This window comes from Schistocerca serialis, chromosome 7 (assembly GCF_023864345.2).
Source record: "Schistocerca serialis cubense isolate TAMUIC-IGC-003099 chromosome 7, iqSchSeri2.2, whole genome shotgun sequence".
NCBI classification, from domain to species: Eukaryota; Metazoa; Arthropoda; class Insecta; order Orthoptera; family Acrididae; genus Schistocerca; species Schistocerca serialis.
Genome location: NC_064644.1, coordinates 348320023 through 348346696, shown reverse-complemented (window position 1 = coordinate 348346696; position 26674 = coordinate 348320023). Strand labels below are relative to the sequence as shown.

Below are 26674 nucleotides of genomic sequence, written 5' to 3'. Positions count from 1 at the left end.
CCAGGAGTGTAGTAATTTTAACTTTGACGTGCCAATGCATCGCTCATTTAATGTTTTATGTATCTGAAAATTCAATGGGAAGAATTTGTGTGTAGCTGGCACAAGATGTTTCTAATAACTTTTATGAAGATCTGAAGCTGGTAACTTAGTTTTACCGAAACCGGTTATCCACGATAAAGTTTTTTGTGGTGACCTCGGCTAAGAAGTTTTTCTTCTCCTAAATAGGAGAAGTCAGGGTAAAATGACGTAGCAAGACTATGGACGAAACCAGTTGAGTGGTGGAACCTGCACTATGCTGTACAAAAAGGTTGATAGCAACCTGTTCCTACATTCATGGCGACGAGCTGTCTGCTTTTGTCTTGGTACTGTGAACGAAAAACTTGTAGGTAATCCTCTAACTTTTTATTTTATTCACATACGAGTATATTCATTCATTAGTATTATAGGCAATTACATGTTTGAGAAAAGTACAAGTTATCTTTAAAGCTTACTTTTAGCTGTGTTTTGAGAGGCAGAAGGTACTGCTAGAGTGCGCAGTAGTTGAACGTTTTTCGAACGAATCAAAGGAGGCATTTCAGGCTACTGTGACATACCATATGGACTCTAGTTATATTCTGTGTGATCTTTGAAATTAATTAGTACTTATTGTTCGTATGTCTTTAAATTTAACATCAATAGCAGTAGGGCATTCTGTAATGAAATAAATTCAACGAAGCATTAAACATGAATTGATAAATGTGCGATGATATAAAAATTAATTTTTGTAAGCCAGATACAAGAACATGAATTTCCCCGTTCCGATGGCAGGCAATGAAGTGAAGAAACCGTCAAGACAATCTTGGGATGCGATGTAGACGCAGCAGGCTGTGGAAGCTGCTACCAGTGGAGGGGTAGCTGCGGGCGTCGAAAGCATTCGGGCTTCCCCAGGGTGCTTATAAGACGAACTAGGAATACGAACAAAACTTTCAATGGTGTTCAGAAAGTATTGGGTATATTCCAACGAACTTTGAACACTGTGTTGCAGCTTGAACTGGTACAACATCTGAAACTATTCGAGTTGCACTTGTTTGCATTCCAAATATCCGAGAAAAGCAAAGAGGTTACTTAGTTGTGGGAAAGACATATCCTAGGAAGAACACCTATTTGGCGACAACAGTGCTGCTTCCGAAGATAGTCACTGTTTGCACTACTTGGACCTATACTCGTGTTCAAAACCCTGAGAACACTGGTTAAAGTATCAGCAGTGTAATTTGTGGGAACAAACTGAATGCGCAGGAGTAGCCCACAGAACAAAAAACTTTATTTGTGATGCTTTCAAATACATGGGATCGGTGATAATTACTTCTTCCAAAACGGAACTAATTTTGTTGCTTCATTGATGTCTCTAACGTCGATCAGTTGTAGAATTTTGGAACACGTATTATGTTCGAGTATAATGACTTTTCTGGAGACTAGAAATCTACTCTGTAGGAATCAGCATGGGTCTCGAAAAAGACGATCGTGTGAAACCCAGCTCGCGCTATTCGTCCACGAGACTCAGAGGGCCATAGACATGGGTTTCCAGGTAGATGCCGTGTTTCTTGACTTCCGCAAGGCGTTCGATACAGTTCCCCACAGTCGTTTGATGAACAAAGTAATAGCATATGGACTATCAGTCCAATTGTGTGACTGGATTGAAGAGTTCCTAGATAACAGAAAGCAGCATGTCATTCTCAATGGAGAGAAGTCTTCCGAAGTAAGAGTGATTTCAGGTGTGCCGCAGGGGAGTGTCGTAGGATTGTTGCTATTCATAATATACGTAAATGACCTTGTGGATAACATTGGAAGTTCACTGAGGCTTTTTGCGGATGATGCTGTAGTATATCGAGAGGTTGTAACAATGGAAAATTGTATTGAAATGCAGGAGGATCTGCAACGAATTGACGCATGGTGCAGGGAATGGCAATTGAATCTGAATGTAGACAAGTGTAATGTGCTGCGAATACATAGAAAGAAAGATACTTCATCATTTAGCTAGAATATAGCAGTTCAGCAACTGGAAGCAGTTAATTCCATAAATTATCTGGGAGTGCGCATTAGGAGTGATTTAAAATGGAATGATCATATAAATTTGATCGTCGGTAAAGCAGATGCCAGACTGAGATTCATTAGAAGAATCCTAAGGAAATGCAATCCGAAAACAAAGGAAGTAAGTAGGTTACAGTACACCTGTTCGCCCACTGCTTGAATACTGCTCAGCAGTGTGGGATCCATGCCAGATAGGGTTGATAGAAGAGATAGAGAGGATCCAACGGAGAGCAGCGCGCTTCGTTACAGGTGTAAGTAGGCTGTTTGGATTTTTATGTTGGTAATGCCACGTAGCGCTCTATATGAAAATCACTGACTGTGCTGTGTGAAGGCTGTGGTTGGTTTGCATTGTTGGAGTATATGTTATTGTAGTGTTGGGCAGCTGGCTGTTAACAGTGGTCAGTGCGTAGCATTGCGCAGTTGGAGGTGAGCCGCCAGCAGTGGTGGATGTGGGCAGAGAAATGGCGAAGTTTTTAGAGTGGATGATCTGGATGTGTGTCCATCACAGACAGTAAATTTGTAAGACTGGAAGTCATGAACTGCTATGTATATTATGTCTTTTGAATACTATTAAGGTAAATACATTGTTCGTTCTCTATCAAAATCTTTCATTTGCTAACTATGCCTATCAGTAGTCAGTGCCTTCAGTAGTTTGAATCATTTATTTAGCTGGCAGTAGTGGCGCTCGCTGTAGTGCAGTAGTTCGAGTAACGAAGATTTTTGTGAGGTAAGTGATGCGTGAAAGATATAGGTTAATGTTAGTCAGGGCCATTCTTTTGTAGGGAGTATTGAAAGTCAGATTGCGTTGCGCTAAAAATATTGTGTGTCAGTTTAGTGTTGGTCAGAATAGGTAAAGAGCGAAATGTCTGAGTACGTACAGTTCTGCTCAGCTGTTTGAAAATCAAATAATGTAAGAGATTTATCAGCACAGTAATTCATTAATTTTTCTAAGGGGACGTTAGGTGACGTTTCACAGGATGATTTAGTAGTAGCGAAAGCGTTACGGAGATGATAGATAAAACTCCAGCGGAAGACTCTGCAGGAGAGACGCTCAGTAGCTCGGTACGGGCTTTTGTTGAAGTTTCGAGAACATACCTTCACCGGGAGTCAAGCAGTATATTGCTCCCTCCTACGCATATCTCGCGAAGAGACCATGAGGATAAAATCAGAGAGATTAGAGCCCACACAGAGGCATACCGACAATCCTTCTTTCCATGAACAACACGAGACTGGAATAGAAGGGAGAACCGATAGAGGTACTCAAGGTGCTCTCCGCCACACACCGTCAGGTGGCTTGCGGAGTATGGATCTAGATGTAGATGTAGATTCAAATTCATAGTTCTACTTTCAGTCTTCACTTTTTGTACGACAGAACTGAGAAACCTACATTGATGCTATTTAAGAATTGTTCCAGGAGTAGTATTTTATTTATTAAATACAAATCCATTGAATATGTCAAATATCTAATGTTTATCTGAATTTCTTACCTTTTCTATTCCTATGTCATTTTACCCTGACATCGAATGGCGAAATCTAGAATTGAAGGAGGCATAGTCCATTTACAGTTTTATTCTATAAAATGTTTTATGAAGTAATAATGACCTAAGAAGAAAATCGTATTTTATTTTAGCCAGACTTCCCCTACTTTTTTGTGAATTGCAGAGTAATCATATAGGTGAAGCTGTAGACACGTGTTTTATTCGACTGCCGCTGTACGCTCTGCTGACAGCGCACGGAGGAGCGCGCTGAGGAGAGCGGCCGCCGACGCCCTTCGCCGCGCCTGCCCGGGGTGGCGCCGCCCCCGGGTCCTCCGCCCCCAGTGGCCGCCTCTGTCCGCGAGGAGCAGACGCAGACTCCGCGGCGGCCCGCCAGTGGCTCCAGCGGCTCCAGCAGCGGCGCCTGCTCCTCTGCCAGGGCCTCGCTAGTCCGGCGCCGCGCCCAGCCGGCGCACCACCACCGGAAGCACCGCCATCACCACGACCAGCACCACCGCCGGCGGCAGGCGCAGGTAGGCCACCACGCACTGCTAAAGGAAAGGCAGGCGTGCCTCACACCATGTGTTACTGCAGAGTGACAGCAGCCGTCTCCGACGGGGAGGGAGTAACTACACTACTGGCCGTTAAAATTGCTACACCAAGAAGAAATACAGATGATAAACGGCTATTCATTAGACAAATATATTATACTAGAACTGACATGTGATTACATTTTCACGCAATTTGGGTGCATAGATCCTGAGAAATCAGTACCTAGAACAACCACCTCTGGCCGTAATAACGGCCTTGATACGCCTGAGCATTGAGTGAAACAGAGCTAGGATGGCGTGTACAGGTACAGCTGCCCATGCAGCTTCAACACGATACCACAGTTCATCAAGAGTAGTGACTGGCGTATTGTGACGAGCCAGTTGTTCGGCCACCATTGACCAGACGTTTTCAGTTGGTGAGAAATCTGGAGAATGTGCTGGCCAGGGCAGCAGTCGAACATTTTCTGTATCCGGAAAGGCCCGTACAGGACCTGCAACATGCGGTCGTGCATTATCCTGCTGAAATGTAGGGTTTCGCAGGGATCGAATGAAGGGTACAGCCACGGGTCGTAACACATCTGAAATGTAATGTCCACTGTTCAAAGTGCCGTTAGTGCGAACAAGAGGTGACCGAGACGCGTAATCAATGGCAACCCATACCATCATGCCGGGTGATACGCCAGTATGGTGATGACGAATACACCCTTCCAATGTGGGTTCACCGCGATGTCTCCAAACACGGATGCGACCATCATGATGCTGTAAACAGAACCTGGATTCATCCGAAAAAATGACGTTTTGCCATTCGTGCACCCAGGTTCGTCGTTGAGTACACCATCGCAGGCGCTCCTGTCTGTGATGCAGCTTCAAGGGTAACCGCAGCCATGGCCTCCGAGCTGATAGTCCATACTGCGGCAAACGTCGTCGAACTGTTCGTGCAGATGGTGGTTGTCTTGCAGACGTCCCCATCTGTTGACTCAGGGATCGAGACGCGGCTGCACGATCCGTTACAGCCGTGCGGATAAGATGCCTGTCATCTCGACTGCTAGTGATACGAGGCCGTTGGGATCAAGCACGGCGTTTCGTATTACCCTCCTGAATCCACCGATTCCATATCCTGCTAACAGTCATTGGATCTCGACCAACGCGAGCAGCAATGTCGCGATACGATAAACCGCAATCGCGAGAGGCTATAATGCGACCTTTATCAAAGTCGGAGACGTGATGGTACACATTTCTCCTCCTTACACGAGGCATCACAACAACGTTTCACCAAGCAACGCCGGTCAACTGCTGTTTGTGTATGAGAAATCGGTTGGAAACTTTCCTCATGTCAGCACGTTGTAGGTGTCGCCACCGGCGCCAACCTTGTGTGAATGCTCTGAAAAGCTAATCATTTGCATATCACAGCATCTTCTTCCTATCGGTTAAATTTCGCGTCTGTAGGACGTCATCTTCGTGGTGTAGCAATTTTAATGGCCAGTAGTGTACACTCCTGGAAATTGAAATAAGAACACCGTGAATTCATTGTCCCAGGAAGGGGAAACTTTATTGACACATTCCTGGGGTCAGATACATCACATGATCACACTGACAGAACCACAGGCACATAGACACAGGCAACAGAGCATGCACAATGTCGGCACTAGTACAGTGTATATCCACCTTTCGCAGCAATGCAGGCTGCTATTCTCCCATGGAGACGATCGTAGAGATGCTGGATGTAGTCGTGTGGAACGGCTTGCCATGCCATTTCCACCTGGCGCCTCAGTTGGACCAGCGTTCGTGCTGGACGTGCAGACCGCGTGAGACGACGCTTCATCCAGTCCCAAACATGCTCAATGGGGGACAGATCCGGAGATCTTGCTGGCCAGGGTAGTTGACTTACACCTTCTAGAGCACGTTGGGTGGCACGGGATACATGCGGACGTGCATTGTCCTGTTGGAACAGCAAGTTCCCTTGCCGGTCTAGGAATGGTAGAACGATGGGTTCGATGACGGTTTGGATGTACCGTGCACTATTCAGTGTCCCCTCGACGATCACCAGTGGTGTACGGCCAGTGTAGGAGATCGCTCCCCACACCATGATGCCGGGTGTTGGCCCTGTGTGCCTCGGTCGTATGCAGTCCTGATTGTGGCGCTCACCTGCACGGCGCCAAACACGCATACGACCATCATTGGCACCAAGGCAGAAGCGACTCTCATCGCTGAAGACGACACGTCTCCATTCGTCCCTCCATTCACGCCTGTCGCGACACCACTGGAGGCGGGCTGCACGATGTTGGGGCGTGAGCGGAAGACGGCCTAACGGTGTGCGGGACCGTAGCCCAGCTTCATGGAGACGGTTGCGAATGGTCCTCGCCGATACCCCAGGAGTAAAAGTGTCCCTAATTTGCTGGGAAGTGGCGGTGCGGTCCCCTACGGCACTGCGTAGGATCCTACGGTCTTGGCGTGCATCCGTGCGTCGCTGCGGTCCGGTCCGAGGTCGACGGGCACGTGCACCTTCCGCCTACCACTGGCGACAACATCGATGTACTGTGGAGACCTCACGCCCCACGTGTTGAGCAATTCGGCGGTACGTCCACCCGGCCTCCCGCATGCCCACTATACGCCCTCGCTCAAAGTCCGTCAACTGCACATACGGTTCACGTCCACGCTGTCGCGGCATGCTACCAGTGTTAAAGACTGCGATGGAGCTCCGTATGCCACGGCAAACTGGCTGACACTGACGGCGGCGGTGCACAAATGCTGCGCAGCAAGCGCCATTCGACGGCCAACACCGCGGTTCCTGGTGTGTCCGCTGTGCCGTGCGTGTGATCATTGCTTGTACAGCCCTCTCGCAGTGTCCGGAGCAAGTATGGTGGGTCTGACACACCGGTGTCAATGTGTTCTTTTTTCCATTTCCAGGAGTGTATTTCAGACGAGTTTAACAATAACACCTCTTTTAACTGCACGTTTAAATACATGCGAGCTCTCGATAGCACATGACAAAGTCAAGACCTTTAGTGTGTACCTTTTCATTGACATATACAGGGGATAGGCAAAATAATGTGAACGCTTGTTTTTACTTTGGAACGGTTTATTAATAAGGGGTTGGACTCCCATTTGCCGGTAATACAGTTGCGATGCTTCTTGGAATACTGGCATACAATAATTGTACAGTCTCCAGTGGAATGTTATACCACTCTTCGATCAGAACCTCTTCTAACTCCCGTAGTGACGAGGGAGGCGGAAATTGCTCCGGAGTCTGCACTCCAATGCCGCCCACGAGGGTTCGATAATGTTTAAGTCCGCGGACTGTGCTGGTCAGAGAAGACGCTGCAGTTCAGTTGCATGCTCCTCATACCACGACTGTACTGTTCTGGCTGTGTGAGTGGGTGTATTATCGTCCTGAAATTTGGCATCATTGTTGGGGAACAGCATTTGAATCACGTGGTGCACCTGATCACCTAAAATGTTCACATACTCGTTGGCTGTAACACCGCCTTTGAGAGTAATAATGGGTCCAGCAGAATACCATGATATGGCTAGCCACACCATCACACTTACACCTCCATACTTAAGGAGAATTGGAACGCCCTATCCTGACAATGTTAAATTTAATGACTTGGCTTCCCTGTATTTCAGGAACCACTGTAGCCATTCACATAAAACTTTTACAGGACATTAAACTACATGTTCTGTGTCTACTCAACTACAATAATTACATTTCAGCCACTGCTTTCGGAAATACAATTTTTAATTACACGGCAAAATTTTGTGTACTTTTTTGTACGTTATCCTAAATAATTTTGATTATATCAAACAAAAATGGCTCTGAGCACTATAGGACTTAACATCTGTGGTCATCAGTCCCCTAGAACTTAGAACTACTTAAACTTAACTAACCTAAGGACATCACACACATCCATGCCCGAGGCAGGATTCGAACCTGCGACCGTAGCGGTCACGCGGTTCCAGACTAAAGCGCCTAGAACCTAACATTACGTTCTTCTTTTAGTTCAGTAGATTAAGGACATGTATGTTGTTACTCCCTGGAAATTTGAATACTTTACTCGAAGTGGTCTCTGAGATTTATGGAAAAATGCAACAGAAAATGTAAATTTTCAGGAACGCTCTAAAGTTTCAAAAGACTGTAACTCACTTAATATATGCTTAATTTTTTTATTTTTAGTCACTCAGAAGCACCCTGCACCATACTGTACATCATCCTATTGATCTTTTTGCAAGTTTTTTTCTGCTTTTCTTCTTTCTGGACTCCTAAGTGGCCAACTGTGCTGCATACTCTGCTTTATGAGTGCGAACCTTGTCCATCCGTTCAAGTTCTGTGATGCAGTTTGTTCCAGGATTAATTACTATACGCTGCAGCACTTTCACCCTACCAGTGCTGCCATCATTAAAAGCAATAACAGCATCACTGACCCCTGACTTTAGTGTCTTCATTCCAACAAAAACATTTTTTGGTAAGCGAGTCCATATAAGATTACTGAACGACTTATTGGGATTTTGAGTCTGACCATGCAGACACTTCTCCAGTAATTCAGGATTTGCCAGGTCTCTGTAAATAGGTTTTATGTTCTCCATGACTGCAGCTGAGATGAAATGTTTATGGCTGTATGAATTGTTTGAGTACTGGGCATTGCGGTAATTGCACCGTGAATCGGGTCCCGGAGGGCAAAGGTGGTGTACTGGTTTTTTATCATTTGTAAGTCTGTGGAAGAACGTAGCCCATACCGCTTGCTTCATTTTCAACAGATCCTCTGTATTATTTCTAATGGCCATCCCATAATACTGCTGTAGTTCATCAATCCCATAATACTGCTGTAGTTCATCAATAATTTTGTCTATCAGCCTGCTCCTCATCGTTTTACCATCAGAAAGTCAAACTTTGTTTCAACTTCCTCAACCTGGTGCCAATCCTCTTCTGGACGTGACCTTTATAACACAGCAATCCACAGCCTTCTATACAAAAAATTACCGATTTTATTAGATCTTGAAGTAAGGCACGTAAAAATTTTAAAATTTTCAGCCGGTGTAGATTATATTTAAAAAAATAAAATACTTCCCTTACGAGTTTATAAGTGATATATATTTCCACTGATCAGCCGACCAGGATTTATGTTCCTGACACCACGTTTTACGCTTCTTTGTGTTGGTTGTCGTCACTAATGGTTTGGTATAGCAGCTCGTCCATGAACATTCGCTTTATGGAGACCTCGGCTGACAGTGTCGATAGATACAGGGTCTCGAAAATCGCTGTTGAGCTCTGCAGTCACTTTAGCCGCCGTGCTTTTGTGTTGTCTTGACACAATTCGTGTTACCGTACGACGATCTCTGTCATTTAGTTTGGATTTACGCCCACTATTACGTTTACGCGATTATGTCTTCCAACGTTTTGTGTAGGCTGTCATGACTGTTGAAATAGTTGCTCTTGAAACATTCAATAAGTTGGCGGCTTCCTTGGTTACTGACGCTCCAGCTAATTGACCCCCCACAATTTGCCCTCTCTGGAACTCTATTAGGTCTTTCATTGCACGTCAACCATGGCCTCTGAATGCAAATACGAAGTGTGCACTGATGCCTAGTCTGTACTGAACACTCACAGTCCAGCGCGCACGTGCCTTACCTACGTTGTTGACCGTCGAACACAACCATCCCATTACTACCATTGTTCGCATTATTTTGCCTATCCCCTTTAGGTTTCCCGTAGTCCCTGGACGGAGCAGAGCTTTCGCGAAATTTGGCGGACTAGGCAACTAGTATGACGTCACAAGTTCGTTGTGGGACCTGTACCTGTCGTGGGCCCAGAGGGGCTATAACACGACGATCCGCCACAAACGAAATGGGTCTAGCGTGACTGACACCTAGCGGTAGATCATCTGCGCAAGGAAATCAATTCTGAACTCCCGTGAATCCGCGCATGCGCACTGGACGGCGGTACGCGCCTCGGGTGAAGTAGGGAGTACTCCAGTTGTGTTTTCTGGTAATTATTGATTTTATTTTTGAGATATGTTCCCAGCAGCTAACTTCAGGTTTTCATACTGGAGCTTTTGAACATTCTTCAGAGTAAATATTCACAAATGCAGCACAAAACAAATATTTTTTGCCTGCAAAATTTCTATTGTACGAGCTGTTTGTGAAAAGCATTCTGTGGCGTTGTCCGAAGAACGAGGTCCCACACCAAAATTGGTACCTCACCACGGAACCGCAAGTAAGGACAATCGCTGACTGATGCAGCAACAACTGCCTCAGGAGGTTCCATAAGCCACCGCCGCTGCCGCAAGATTACTTACGTCAGAGCGTAGTGCTGCTCAGCCCAACCTGCAACCATCGCTGACGACGACAGCATCGTTTAACTTCAGATCCAGCAGCACGAGTTGTATTAGAAGTCAGCACCGCATCGAAGTTCATAGTCAACTTTAGTGTACACTGAAATATGAAATTATCGTTCTGTATTGCCTCAATGGATAAAAGTCATAGAGTTCAACAACAGTAAGAAATACATTTTGTCATCCTCTAGACATTGATTGTTTGCAAGTATTCTACACACATAAAAAAAAGTTTTGTATCGCCTCGGTTCCGAGAGTTCCGGAAACTGTAGAGCAAATTGGAAGAGAGATCAACATAAACATCATCTCCGCCCTTTTTGGTGCAAATGGCTCTGAGCACTTTGGGACTTAACTTAGAAATACTTAAACCTAACTAACCTAAGGACATCCATGCCCGAGGCAGGATTCGAACCTGCGACCTTAGCGGTCGCGCGGAACGAGACGGAAGTGCCTAGAACCGCTCGGCCACTGCGGCCGGCTCCACCCTTTTTATTGCTCATAAAAACCACACTTCATTTGTACCACCATACAGCGAGACCTTCAGAGGTGGTGGTCCAGATTGCTGTACACACCGGTACCTCTAATACCCAGCAGCACGTCCTCTTGCGTTTATTTTTGCCTTTATTCGTCGTGGCATACTATCCACAAGTTCATCAAAACACTGTTTGTCCAGATTGTCCCACTCATCAACGGCGATTCGGCGTAGATCCCTCAGAGTGGTTGGTAGGTCACGTCGTCCATAAACAACCCTTTTAAATCTATCCCAGGCATATTCGATAGGGTTCATGTCTGAAGAACATGCTGGCCACTCTAGTCTAACTATGTCATTATCCTGAAGGAAGTCATTCACAAGAAGTGCACGATGGGGGCGCCAATTGTCCATGAACACGAATGCCTCGCCAATATGCTGCCGATATGGTTGCATTATCGGTCGGAGGATGGCGTTCACGTATCGTACAGCCGTTACAGCGCCTTCCACGACCACCAGCAGCGTACGTCGGCCCCACATAATGCCATCCCAAAAAAGGAGGGAACCTCACCTTGTTGCACTCGCTGGACAGTGGGTCTTAGGCGTTCAGCCAGGCTGGGTTGCCTCCAAACACGTCTCCGACGATTGTCTGGTTGAAGGCACATGCGACACTCATTGGTGAAGAGAACGTCATGCCAATTCTGAGCGTCCCATTCGACATGTTGTTGGGCCCATCTGTACAGCGCTGCATGATGTCATGGTTGCAAAGTTGGGCTTCGCCATGGACGTCGGGAGTGGAGTTGAGCATCATGCAGCCTATTGCGCACAGTTTGAGTCGTAACACGACGTCCTGTGGTTGTCTAAAAGCATGATTCAACATGGTTGCGCTGCTGTCAGGTTTCCTCTGAGCCATAACCTGTAGGTAGCGGTCATCCATTGCAGTAGCAGTCCTTTGGCGGCCTGAGCGAGGCATGTTATCGACAGTTCCTGTCTCTCTGTATGTCCTACATGTCCGAACAACATCGCTTTGGTTCATTTCGAGGCGCCTGGACACTTCCCTTCTTGAGAGCCCTTCCTGGCACAAAGTAACAATGCGTACGCGATCGATCCGCGTTATTGACCGTCTAGGCATGGTTGAACTGCAGACAACACGAGCCGTGTACCTCCTTCCTGGTGGAATGACTGGAACTGATCAGCTGTCAGACTCCCTCCGTCTAATAGGCGCTGCTCATGCATGGTTGTTTACATATTTGGGTGGGTTTAGTGACATCTCTGAACAGTTAAAGGGACTGTGTCTGTGATACAATATCCACAGTCAACGTCTGTATTCAGGAGTTCTGGGAATCGGGGTGATGCAAAACTTTTTTTGATGTGTATATTTTGTTCAGGTTTTAATAAAATGAGCTAATATCTTATGTGTGTTGTGGTATCCAATCGACCTCCTCCAAAAGTAAACAGCCGGCCGCCGTGGCGGAGCGGTTCTACGCGCTTCAGTCCGGAACCGCTACAGTCGCAGGTTCGAATCCTGCCTCGGGCATGGATGTGTGTGATGTTCTTAGGTTGGTTAGGTTTAAGTAGTTCTAAGTTCTAGGGGACTAATGACCTCAGATGTTAAGTTCCATAGTGCTCTGAGCCATTTGGACAATTTGGACCAAAAGTAAACCTAGGCTTGCTAGAACCCACTGCAGTTCTGGCGGGAATGTCTCAAGTGTTCCTTCGTCCGGGACAGCACATTTTTTCACTGACCGCATCGTGTTCTACATGCATAAATGGACCGGACCAAACAATCATTAAACGTCCTAATCCAGTAGTCTAGTGAGGAAAGGTGTCTGTATGATTCTCACGACCCATTGTATCATAATGAGTTGCGTCGGCAGTCGTATATATATATATATATATATATATATAGGTGTGTGATTTTCGCGCATCTTAATTGACGAAAGTTCGCGTTTAGTGTGATTGCATCTTTTGCCTTATTTCAACATGCCAGGAAGGAGAAAACTGCAATAGTAAACGGGAGAATCCGATCACAAAATGAATAAACAAATCGTTTAATGCTTACATCCGACTGTTTGACATTTCCTTCTACATTACTGTGTCAATTAAGCGAATTCCTTCCTGCATTATCGGCAGTAACTCGTCATAACAAGACACTTCCATTCTCGTGAAGTCTCGAAATTCCTGCGGACCTTCGGCCTCAGTTCTTCGTTAGTGGAGAATGTATGTCCCTCGCTTCTTTCCTTCCCAGCCATGGTCGAACCCAGCAAGTCCGGGTTTTCGTCGTCGTCATCGTGCTGCCCTAATCCTAAGAGTTATAGACTTTGCCAGGGCAGTAGCTCCAAAAACAAGTGCGTCCCACATGGGCAAACAGGCTGTGTAAACGTAAATTTAGATAAACGTATGTTTGTCCAAACTAGTGTCATAATGTCTGTACTGTTGTCGGGTGTCCAGCCGGGTGCAGTCGTTTTCGTAACACGATATTTCGACAGCGTACCATGCCGTCATCTTCAGGTGACACCTGTGGATGAGTATCTTCACTACATCCCGCCTCCCTTATCGCCGCCCCCTCCCCAACTCTTTTCTCCACTGCTGGTCGCACACCAGGACGGAGACGGATGGACTGGTGGTGGGGGTAAGGAGTGGAACGGGGGGGGGGAGGGGGGGGGGCCGACGGAAGCTGGCCACTAACTCCGGTTCCTCAGTACTTCTATGGCCTGCGTCGGGCACGGAAGTTGCTCTCGGCCCATGCTGTGATTTTAGTTGGCTGAGTGCTGGATCTCTAGCTTTGCTGAGCGTAAACCCAGTGTCTCTCTTGATCAGCCCGTCCGCCACTCATATTTCAATAGATTCCTTCAGTATGCAGCCCCCCAAAAAGGCGAGATCTGAGATCTGTCTTAGCACTTCCGTTTCTTCATACTTCATTAAGTTCGCTGTAGCCATGCAGTGTTCTTCAACCGCAGATTTTGACGGTTGCCTAAGACTGTCAGTGTAGTCTCCCCGATGTATGCCTTACCGCTGTGGTCGCTGTGGAAGAGGACTTCAGCATTGCTAGCGCATGGACTCAAAACGGAGTTGACATGCCTTGCAGAACTTCGTCAGTGCTAAACAGGATTAGAACCCAACACACATTTTTACAAAAATTGGGTAAACAATCATTCCCACTTTGTGACTGATCAGAACCACAGACCATCAGACACATCACAGAAGAACGCCCCACAAGATCATACGATGGTAGACCAGAAGACTTCCTGTTGGTTACTCCAAAGTCTACATAAATGCTCTAGATCAGCGGCCCTAATCAAGTATTCGTACAGTCCGGGGTTCTCGGTCGTATTCTGTGATAACATGGCTGTAGCAGCCGTCTCTCATATTGTAGAATGCAATAGGGGTACTGCACATTTGCTATGTTGGTCACTAAACAAGAAGCCACCAGCTAATAAACCTGTGACTTTATTTGACGCGTGTCGGGTAGAACCCATCATCAGATTGTCTGGAAACCAAACATACATAGCAAATACCAGAAAATGTAACTATACAAAGAATGTACAATAGTAGGAGACTGAAAGTACCGTCAAAATAAAGCTGCCCCATGATCATCTTGATGATCAGATATTCAAAGACAATATGAAACAAACAAGGCTGTCATGACAGACTGACTAGCTACAAGGCAGTAACCAAGAAGACAATTTAAGCCAGAGAGCGGTGATTAATACGATAGTAGCGCCACGTAGCGACAAAAGCAGAAAATTGTCATTTTCATAAGACATGAAGCTTAAAAAATCAAACATTTACAAACGTTTACAGAGTGAGGGAAATTTTGCAATTACATAAAAGTACCATTGACAAAAAGACATATTTGTAAACTGACAGATAAACGAAATAAAAATTCCAGAACAGTTACATAAATTCATATCTTCATACAAAACTAAATAAATAAAACAAGTAAAGGAAAACAATTTAAAAAGGTACTATAAAGCAGAAATAATAAAGGCAATCCTAAGATAGGACAAGGGGGTCAAACACTCCCACGATTATGTGATGGAGGTCGTGCAAGTAAAACTCATTAAAAGATAAAATACATAATGTAATAATAATAGACCATAGGGACGCAAAGGGAAATAGAAGACGTATTAAAATTTCCGTAAGTATTAGGCTAAGTGGTAACAACAACCTATTCGGCACGTAAGTATTAATTGTTATCAGTTAGGTGTCAAGGATGTCTGTTACTCGAGCCCTCAAGAAATACATATAACAAAAGCGATAAGCATAGGAAACGGCTACACTCAGGTAGAGAGATAAACAACAGGATAATATATGCGGGAATGCTTGGAATTACAGGCCCAATATTTCACTGAATATTTTAAAAAACCACTTGCGTCTAGGAGACAACTGTTCGTTCAAAATTAAAGGTGGCTGCGCTGTTGGTGTATAAAGATTTCTAATTTCTCTAATCTTTCCAGTTCACCCCCTTTCGGCTCAACGTGGAGTATCCGAAGGGCCTCTTATTTCTGGGTAACGTAAGGTTCTCTGGCCCCCAACCCTTTGATGAATGGCAACGAAGTGCAGAATTATTTTTATACATGTGCACACGAAACCCATTGACAAAGTTTCTTCAAGTCTAACCCACGTAAATTGAATCACAGGAACCATATTTAATTTTGAAGACGCCTGACTTGTACAGTCATCTTTGAAATAAACAGAATTTCGCAACTAAACACCTAATTTTTTCACGTACGAAAACTAATTTGAAATTTCACTTTCCTAAACGTCCGTGCAATAGTCTCACTATGTGGTCCTGGATAAGAGACAGAAGCATATAGTGATCTTTCTGAGGCTGCATTACACTGAAGATCTCTTTTGCCGGAGACTTTTTTTTCACTGTCACGCATAAAGGTATCGGAATAATCATTGTCACGGCCAAAATGCATGATAATATCAATTTCCTTTTTCAAGCTTTCAGTCTGAGACCTAACTTGAGTAATCTGTTGTAGATAGAATAAAAATATCTACACTTGTGTGCCGGTGAGTGGTTAGAGTCGGCAACCAACAAAATGAAGCTGGACGAACTTGGAATCTAACGATGTACATCGGCGGAACCCAAACAGAATATAAAATAGAGTGTTAGAAAAGAAGATGTATTATTTAATGATACTGCTACAAAAATAAGTGAGTTTTATTTCTTTGACGGTTAACTAAATCTTGTATACGTTTCATCCTGGTAAAAAATTCGAGTTTTCAAAAAAAACATTTTTTTCTTAGATAGACCCTACTCTTTTTTGGGGATTTTGGGTGATATATGGTCTCGGTCATTGGTAATTGTGTTAGAAAAGTAGGGAAACACAGTTATATGTCAAGAATGTATTATAGCCCTGGTCCCTGCGCCTTCTTTGGCCAACAATTCAGATTGTATTTCAAAACCGCGGCCGCACATGACGATAAATATGCAGGTCTTCAAAGAACGACCAGTATCAGTGTTTCCCTGGCCGGAACATTCAATTTACATGTCGCCAATCGAACGTGTTTGGAGTATAGTCGCTCGGTAACTTATTCGTTATGGTTCTCCGCTAACTACTGCTAATGTTTTAAGGACTCCAATACAAAGGAAATTCCGTATTAATATGTCCAAGCCATGTTTGATCCTCGGCCACAAAGTATAGAGGCTGTATTTACAGTACGTGGAGGCTGCGGCCCATACAGAATTCTAAAAGGTCGTGTACAGCTCTGTAAACGTAGTCATTTCTGTATTGTTAAACACCAAAGCTGCTCTACTAAAAATACACTTTTTCTGAACATTAGTGTATCTAAATCCAGTTATTAGTCAGAGTAGAATTGCGCAACTTTGTCTAACTTGGGCTCTTATTTGTCTGTGAAATCGACTGTACCGTGTCAAAAAGCGCACATCTGCTCTGAGAACAGTCCTAAAACATAAAACCATAAGCACGTCAGAAACAAAACTGCCACCTCCAGGAGACACCAGCTAATACCGAGTAAAGCATGGTGATGACTCCATTTCGACGAGGAAGATCCTTTTAAAGGCTTCTTCAGGTTTGGCGTATACAGTTGCACCCAGTATCCTCAGTTATTTGTTGGATGTATTCCAGTCTCTGTCTTCCTCAACATCAACAGTTCTCTCTAGTGTCATGGAAGTTATTCCCTAAGGTCTAATACGAGTCCCTTCTTCTTGCCAGTATTTTCCGTTTCTTTCTTTCATCGCCGAATCTGAGGAGAATCTCCTCACTCCTTTCTTTACCAGTTCACCTAATTTTCAATATTCTTCAGCACCACATCTCAAACGCTTCGATTCTCTTCTTTTCCCCGTTTTCACACAATCCACGAATTACTACCATACAGTTTTGTGTTCTAAAAGTACATTCTCAGAAATATTTCCGTCAAGTTAAAGCCTATGTTTGTAGACTCCTTTTAGTAAGGAACGACCTCTTTGCTTGCGTTAAATCTTCTTTTTTATGTCGTCCTTGCTTTTTTCGTCATGGTTATTTTACCTCCAAGTAGCAAACATGCTTAACCTCGTGCACTTAGTGATCACCGATTTGATGTTAAGTTTCTCGGTATTCTCATTTTCGCAACTTCTCTTTTCTTTTGTCTTTCGTCGGTTTACTCTCATTCCATACGCTGTACTCATTGGAGAGATCTTCTTCCCTTTCACCGAGGGATAGCAATACCATCTGCGAATCGTATCACTGATATCCTTTCACGCCGAATTATAATCCCACTCTTGAACCTTTCTTTTACTTCCGTCGTTGCTTTTTCAGTGTATAGACCGAACAGTAGGGACGAAAACAGCATCGCTATCTTACACCGTTTTTTAATCCGAGCACTTCGTTATTGGTCTTCCGACCTTATTTTTCCGTCTTGTTTCTTGTACATATTGTGTATTACACGTCCTTCCATATAGCTTACTCTTATTTTCCTTAGAAATTCGAACATCTTGCGCCATTTCACATAGATAAACGCTTTTTCTAGGTCGACAGATCCTATGACCGTGTCTTGATTTTTCTTCAGTCTTGCTTCCATTGTCAGAGCAACGTCAGGACTGCTTCTCTAGTGCCTTTACCTTTCCTAAATTTAAACTGATCGTCATCTGACAGTTTCTCAGTTTTCTTTTCCGTTGTTCTGTACATTATTCTTGTCAGCAACTTCCATGCATGAGCTGTGAAGCTGATTGTGTGATAGTTCTCGCTCTTATATGCTCTTTCTCTCTTCGGAAGTGAATGCATGATATTTTTCCGATCTCCTAGAGCTATGTACGTTTTACCTCATGTTCTTCATACTCCCAGAGAGCCTACATTCTTCACGAGTAAGCTCGCGGAATATTTGTGAAACTCAGATCGTGCGCGTGTAGACCTGTGAACACGACCATTGTCATCTTGCAAGATGGGAGTGTCCGAGGCAGACAGTCAGTATGTCTAGACAAAATGGTAACATTTGATCACCGAGAATGTTGAAATAAACAGCCAGGTTGGTTCTCACGGTAACATGAATGAGAATACCCAAGTTCTCCCAAAACGCCGGCCGGTGTGACCGAGCAGTTCTAGGCGCTACAGTCTGGAACCGCGCGGCCGCTACGGTCGCAGGTTCGAATCCTGCCTCGGGCATGGATGTGTGTGATGTCCTTAGGTTAGTTAGGTTTAAGTAGTTCTAAGTTCTAGGGGACTGATGACCTCAGAAGTTAAGTCCCATAGTGCTCAGAGCCTCCCAAAACATCAAAGAATTTCCTCCGTCCTAAACTAGACGCTCCACAAACCGCGCGTTACATGCCGCATAGGGCCATGGTGCACTCGACGCCTTCCACCGTTTGAAAGAACGACAAAAGTTGGAACTCACTGGACCACAGTACACGACCCCTGTCAGCTACTATCCAGTTTCTGTGTTGGTTGGGCTAGCGAAGGCGTACACCTTTATATGCATCCAGATGTCCATGGCAAGTAGTTCCCTGTATAGTGTTTGGTCGGAAACTGGTTGAGACGGACCTACATTCTCTGGCAACACCAATCCCTGTCGAGTCTGACATTTGTCTCTGATCTCTGCGTTTAGGGACTTTTTACGACCACTGTTCTCACGCAGTGTTACTTGGCTGAGAGTGATGCACCATTCGGTGTAGACACATTGGACCGTCTGCTCTTCTGCGTTGGACAACACCAAATCGAGCAACTTAAATCACGATATGGTCCTTAGCCCATCCAAACACAATAGCTCGTTTCTGTCATGTCCTCACGTCGACCCACCTTACTGAGCTGATTCCACACAATCGACCAACACATATATGCTGCTTCACTACCATGATCTATTTCCACTGTGGATGACCGCATGACCTCCTTGTGCTACACTTTAAGACCAAAAAAGGTCGCACCAAGAAGGAATTATCCTAATGGGGCGGAAATCGGTAGAGGTGATGTGCATGTTCAGATAAACAAATGACAACAATTTCAGAAAAAAATGGATAATTTATTCAAGGGAAAGTTGAAAACGTTTAGAGCTTTATGGGCAGGTCCCTCCGACCATCTCGGGATTTTGACTATCTAACGCACCAACTGGACAGAATGTTGTACGATATCCCTCAGGAGGACTTCCGGCAACTATATAAAGAAATGTCAATCTCAATAGCTGCTTGCAAAAGGGACAGAGATGGACTAACGTTTTATTTATTTTCCCAATTTGTAAAGCTTTTCCTCTTGAATCAATCATTTAATTTTTCTGAAATTGTGACAGTTGTTTGTCTGTACATATACATCACATCTACCGATTACCATCTCATTCGGATAATGTATTCATGGTGCGTTGTCTTTCCTTGTATTGGAGTGTAATTCTCCTCCCTTGAACCCTCCCCCCCCCCCAAAAAAAAATCGGCTATTCAAATCTATCAGTGTGCCCTTGTAAGGGGGTGACTAACATTTTTTCCCGTGGGCTTGTGTCCATCATCACGTCCACAGTGATCACACTAGACCTCATGGGTTCATCTCACGTCATGTAACACGGAGACTACATTCGCGGTATTTTTACTGTCATCAACTGCAGGAGCAGCAGCAGCAGGCGGTAGAAGGAGCTGCGAAGAAGCGGCCACGCCCCGCCGCAACGAGTGTGGAGGAGCCGGAGGCGGAGGACATGGCGGACAATGGGGCTCACCCAGTGGGCGACGACGCGGCCGCAGACGTGCCGGAGGACCTGCCGGCGCAGCTCGTCCGGATCTCCAGCGCTGTCAGCCCCAACTCCTTCCTCTCCATGCCGTCCATTAAGGCTTTCCCCAGGTGAGTGTGCAGAATGTGGAGGTCTGTACAACGTCTAACAAGGGAACAGTCCAATCCATGTATGATATATCGGAAGTTGGATGGAAAAGTTACCGTACAATTAAGAAACCTATGACGAGTGTTGTAAAAGACAGTGTAAATGTGTGAATATTTGAATAACCAAACAGGATAAATTAATGAGAAGTGTCGCCTACCACCATTGTCAGTACAGCATATCTTGCCCTCTGTACATACAGAGACTAACCTGGGTAAGTGGCATCCCGCAAAAAGCAAAATCATAGGTTCGATATTACAGCGTAGCAGCCTCCGCCGAAGAAGATCCCACGACCGACGATCTGTCTTCTGCGCTGTGGACACAACTTTAGAAGACGACAGGGTGGTGGAAAGAACGGTCAGAGACTCTTATTCAATCCTTCCAGATCTCTCCAGCTTCCAGATCTGACTTCCGAAGGGACAAATAATTTATAGTTGCGAGCAAGCCGCACTTCATCATTTCAAGTCGCAAAAAGAAAGAGTCCATTGTGCAATCGATTAATGCTACGACACATTCCTATACAATAATGCCAGTGATAAATACGCGTATGATAGCTTGACTGTTTTCGCAGCTTTATATCGTTCTTCAGAGACCTCAAGATATATTAGGACCAAAATTTTACAATCGACCAAGTTTTGTTGTCGTTGTTGTCTTCAGTCCAGAGACTGGTTTGATGCAACCCTCCATGCTACCCTATCCTGTGAAAGCTTCTTCATCTCCATATACCTACTGCAATCTACATCCTTCTGAATCTGCTTAGTGTATTCATCTCTTTGACTCCCTCTACGATTTTTACTCTCCACGCCGCCCTCAAATATTAAATTGGCGATCCCTTGACGCCTCAGCACGTGTTCTGCCAACCGATTCCTTCTTCTAATCAAGTTGTGCCACAAATTCCTCTTCCCCCTGTTCTATTCAGTACCTCCTCATTTGTTACGTCATCTATCCATCTAATCTTCAGCATTCTTCTGTAGTATGACATTTCGAAAGCCTCTATTCTCTTGTTGTCTAAACTATTTATCGTCCATGTTTCACTTCCATACATGGCTACACTCCATACAAATACTTTCAGAGAAGACTTCCTGACACGTAAATCTATACTCGATGTTAACAAACTTCTCTTCTTCAGAAACGCTTTCCTTGCCATTGCCAGTCTATATTTTATATCCTCTCTACTTCGACCATCATCAGTTATTATGCTCTTCAGTTATTATGCATCTTCATCTACGTCCTTTTTGCTTTTCCATAATATTGCCCTCCAGTACATCGCCCTTATATCGACCCTATATATACTCCTTCCACCTTTTTCCCTTCTTTACTTAGGACTGGTTTTCCATCTGAGCTCGTGATATTCGTACTAATGGTTCTCTTTCTCCAAAGGTCTCTCTAATTTTCTTGTAGGCAGTATCTATCTTATCCATAGTGATATACGCCTCTACATCCTTACACTTGTCCTCTAACCATCGCTGCTTAGCCATTTTGCACTTCCTGTCGATCTCATTTTTGAGACGTTTGCGTTCCTTTTGGCCTGCTCCACTTACTATATTTTTATATTTTCTCCTTTCCTCGATTAAATTCAATATATCTACTGTTAGCCAAGGATTTCTAGTAGCCCTCGTCTTTTAACCTACTTGATCCTCTGCTGCCTTCACTATTTCATCTCTCAAAGCTACCCATTCTTCTTCTACTATATTTCTTTCTCCCGTTCGTGTCAATCTTCTGTAATGCTCTCTCTGAAACTCTCTACAACCTCTGGTTATTTCAGTTTATCAAGGTCCCATCTCCTTAAATCCCTACCTTTTTGCAGTTTCTTTAGTTTTAATCTACAGTTCATAACCAATAAATTGTGGTCAGAGTCTACATCTGACTCTGGACATATCTTATATTTTAAAACCTGGTTCCTAAATCTCTGTCTTACCATTATATAATCTATCTGAAACCTTCCAGTGTCTCCAGGCCTCTTCCACGTATACAACCTTCTTTTATCATTCTTAAACCTATGATTGAGTTATCCTCTGTGCAAAATTCTACCAGGCGGCTTCCTCTTTCATTCCTTATCCCCATTCCACATTCACCTATTACTTTTCGTTCTTTTCCTTTTCCCACTATCGAATTCCAGTCCCCCATCACTATTACTATTACTATCTGAATGATTCTTTCATCTCATCGTACATTTCTTCAATCTCTTCGACATCTGAGGAGCTAGTTGGCACATAAACTTGTACTAGTGAGGCAGGAGTGGGCTTCGTGTCTATCTTGGCTATAATAATACGTTCACTATGCTTACCCACGCTTGTATTTTCTTTATTCATTGCTAAACCTGTTCTGCATTACCCCTATTTGATTTTGTACTTATAACCCTTTCCTTATTCACCTGACCAAATGTCTTGTTTCTCCTGCCACTAAACTTCGCTAATTCCCACTATATCTAACTTTAACCTACTCACCAGTACCATTATCTCTACAAGGACTGCTGTGGGTCTGCACCTCTGGTGGCCCACCAATACCGTAATCTCTACCAGGACTACAATGGGTCTGCTCTGTGACGACCTACCTACCAATATTCTTTAAAACTTCGACTGACTTTGCTGTGGGTTTGCTCTGTTGTGGACCATTACCTGTCTGCATGTCAAGAGTCAGCACTGTCTTTCCGTTGGAAGGACAACACTACTTCTTCAAGACTGCATGGAAATCCACTATTTCCGTGTGCATTTTCTTTTGCTGCTCAGACTTTGAGAAAAACACTGTAATTTTACTATAATGAACGATCAGGACTGTCTTTATGGACAGTGAGAAAATTTTAGCTTTTGACCAACATTGTATCAATAAGTGTGTGCATTTGATATCTTTGTTATTGTAATTATGAAAAAATTCTTCAAATCTGTATTGGCCACTGCCCAAAACAATTTGTAAAATTTTTGTGGGGAGCATGGGGGCTATGTAAGTAGGCTGTTTAGGTTTTATATTGGTAACGCCACATAGCGCTCTGTATGAAAATCACTGGCTGTGCTATGTGAAGTCTGTGGCTGGTTTGCATTGTTGGAATTTGCTATTGTAGTGTTGGGCAGTTGGCTGTTAACAGCGCATAGCGTTGCGCAGTTGGAGGTGAGCCGCCAGCAGTGGTGGATGTGGGGAGAGAAATGGCAGAGTTTTGAGTGCAGATGATCTGGACGTGTGTCCATCAGAGACAGTAAATTTGTAAGACTGATGTCATGAACTGCTATATATTATGACTTTTGAACACTATTAAGGTAAATACATTGTTTGTTCTTTATCAAAATCGTTCATTTGCTAACTATGCCCATCAGTAGTTAGTGCCTTCAGTAGTTTGAATCTTTTATTTAGCTGGCAGTAGCGGCACTCGCTGTATTGCAGTAGTGTGAGTAACAAGGATTTTTGTGAGGTAAGTGATTTGTGAAAGGTATAGTTTAATGTTAGTCAGGGCCATTCTTTTGTACGGATTATTGAAAGTCAGATCGTGTTGCGCTAAAAAAATATTGTGTGTCAGTTTAAGTACAGTCATTTATAATTTTTCCAAGGGGACGTTTCATAGATTCCAGGTTCGAATCCTGGCAGGGTCGCCATATGAAACGTACCCTACTATTTTTACACAAATTGCCAAACAATGTAATTTACGATAGCTCTGTGTCATTTAGAGTTTATCAGGAGAACAGTATTCTTAAATTTCAGTCATTTGTGCGTTATCAGTTTGCATCGGCAGGTTTTGCAAATTGCTTCAAGTATGCCCATTAGGGGCCTGCCAGGTTGGCCGTGCGGTCTAACACACGACTTTCCGGGCGGGATGGAGTGCCTGATCCCCGGCATGCATCCGCCCGGCGGATTTGTGTCGAGGTCCGGTGAACCGGCCAGTCTGTGGATGGTTTTTTTAGGCGGTTTTCCATCTGCCTCGGCGAATGCGGGCTGGTTCCCCTTATTCTGCCTCAGTTACACTATGTCGGCGATTGCTGCACAAACAAGTTCTCCACATATGCATACACCACCATTACTCTACCACGCAAACATAGGGGTTACACTCGTCTGGTGTGAGACGTTCCCTGGGGGGTCCACCGGGGGCCGAACCGCACAATAACCCTGGGTTCGGTGTGGGGCGATGGAGGGGTGAAGTGGACTGCGGTAGTCGTCGTGGGGTTGTGGACCACTGCGGCTGCGGTGGGGACGGAGCCTCTCCGTCGTTTCTAGGTCCCCGGTTAATATACAATACAATACAATGCCCAGTAGGCAGCACAATAAGCAGATCAACAGCCAACACCATTTCTTACTCTTCCACAGTTCTGTCTAAATAAAATCATAATTACTGTGAAGTGCCTGAAAGCATTAATTTTCATTTCGTCAGGTGTGGCTTGTGTAAGGAAGATGTTTTTCTTCGTTATTCATATGGCACTTCACTGCATTATGTCGACTATTGGGAATAAACAAAAAAATCTTTCATGGTTAGTAAAATATACATTACTCAAAAATTATCATAAAAACAGTGTTCAAGAATTGTTACAAAAGGGTGCACCCAATGCATTGATTTACTTTCCTCTGCTAGTCATCTATGTAACAATTACGTCTGGAACAGTACAGTTGTCGATATGAACTGCCTGTTATTCAAAAAATGAATGATACTTGGTATTTTTTTTATGGTTTAGGTGTTTCAGAGTCTCACGTGTCACTCTGGATATTCGCACTACGTGGTTCAGTATGTTCTCTTATCAGGGCCGACAGTGCACTAAGCAGGAAGAGCTGTAGAAAACCCCTGCCATAAACGTTCTTCGTGCAACAAAAAAGAGTAACTTCGGCCATTTATTAAAAAAAACTTTCAGTGCTTCTTAGCAGCTAAAATTTTGACAGTGAATTTCCTTCGTCCTGCATAAGAAATTGCAAGATGGGTTTCGACATGTCGGATTGGACCATTCCCTTGTAAGAAAATGATAATTACCATCTAAAGTTCAGAAAAACATGTGCAAAATATTACAGCTCTAGTTAGGCGTATATAAATGTGAAGGCTGTCACACTGTAACGATCAGCAACGCCTTTACTGTTCAGACTGCGAACCCATCTTTTTATTCAGGTCGTAACAATTTTTCAAGTATCGGACCTCGTTTAGGTCACAGCATTGAATCAGATCCGATGAAACAATGTCTACGTGGTGAAAACCAGAAGTTACTGACGATGGAAATGCGCATTCTGATCAAAGGTCACCAGACACCTGTTAGTGGACATTAATGTAGCCTGTGTCCATCCTTCGCCTCTATGACGTTTTCAACTCTGCTGCGGATACTTACAATGATGAGTGTTTGTGGTGGAGTGGCAGCCCAGTCTTCCTGAAATGCCAAAGCCAGAGATGGTAGTCATGTTGGCTGCTAGGATCGAGTAAAGTCGACGCGCTAACTCATCCCAAAGGTGTTCCTGTTTATTTCTTCACTTACTGATTTCTTTAATCTCCACGGAATTGGATATGATTTATTACAATGCATCTCATGAGGAAACACCTCCGAATGGCACGTAAATCCCTTAATAATTCCTGGCCTTTCTTCAAAAATCTGGATATATTTCTCCAAAAGATCTACCAATTGATCACTTTGTTCGTTTTGCAATCCATCAGCTTCCTTTGCCTTTTCTTCCACTTGTTTTGCTATCCCGAGTATTTTGCTCTCCTTTACCTTTTCTGTATGTTTCATCTCCTTTCTTTTCTAATGAGCGTAATACCATGCCCAGGACAGTAATTTCCAGTGCTCTTTTCTTTCATGATCAGATCAACTAGTGCCATTTCCCCATTATAACAAAAACTGACTTTACCGGACGAGAAGTCTATTTTTAAGTTCTTCTATCTCATAGTCTCTAATCCGATGATACAATCTTCTATTAATTTTTGAATTACTAGGAACACGCATCTTATCACTGTATTTATTATACTTACATCTAGCAAAATTTGTATCCGGACTGGTTGCGAGCGGGTGCCTAAGGCTCCAATAATCTTACAGTTTCGTGTCGGCAACGTCGGTAACTCTGTCTTAGGGGATAGCTGTTTAAATAAATTGTTGGAGATCGCATTTATCGGAACTCCGGTATCCAAGATTACTATATAGGTATGTGTAGTATTTCGGAAAGAAACGCTGATATTGGCACTTTATTGGAAACTTGTTCCCAAGGATTTACGTCTTCCGTTAAGTCCCCAATGATCCTCATTCCATCGTTGTACCTAAAACAGTTTACAGGTGATGCCTTGCCCCCATTACTCTTTTCTCGACCGAACCTCTGGGGCGTAATCCGGTCGGATTCCGTTTAAATTGCTCGGCCTAGCTGGTCCGTTGTTGTCATCAGTTGCTTCGACTATGACCGGTGGTTGTTCTCGCCAGGCTTGATTATTTGTTGGCCTTGGCCTCGCCTCTTATGTGGTTTGTTACTTTGCCTTTGATTTCTACGGTCATTATATACAGGATTGTACCTCCTTTCAAATCGCCTCTGTCTGTTTCTGTTCGG

At 44.1% G+C, this 26674-nt stretch overlaps 1 protein-coding gene across 1 annotated transcript in view; it reads left to right on the top strand.

Moving 5' to 3' along the window:
* Positions 1-26674, top strand: part of LOC126413075 (uncharacterized) — a 183049-nt gene that overhangs the window by 103557 nt on the left and 52818 nt on the right. The window contains exons 5-6 of the mRNA XM_050082972.1: positions 3797-4075; positions 19925-20154. Of these exons, the coding sequence (XP_049938929.1) occupies positions 3797-4075; positions 19925-20154 (509 nt within the window). The remainder of the gene's footprint in view (positions 1-3796; positions 4076-19924; positions 20155-26674) is intronic.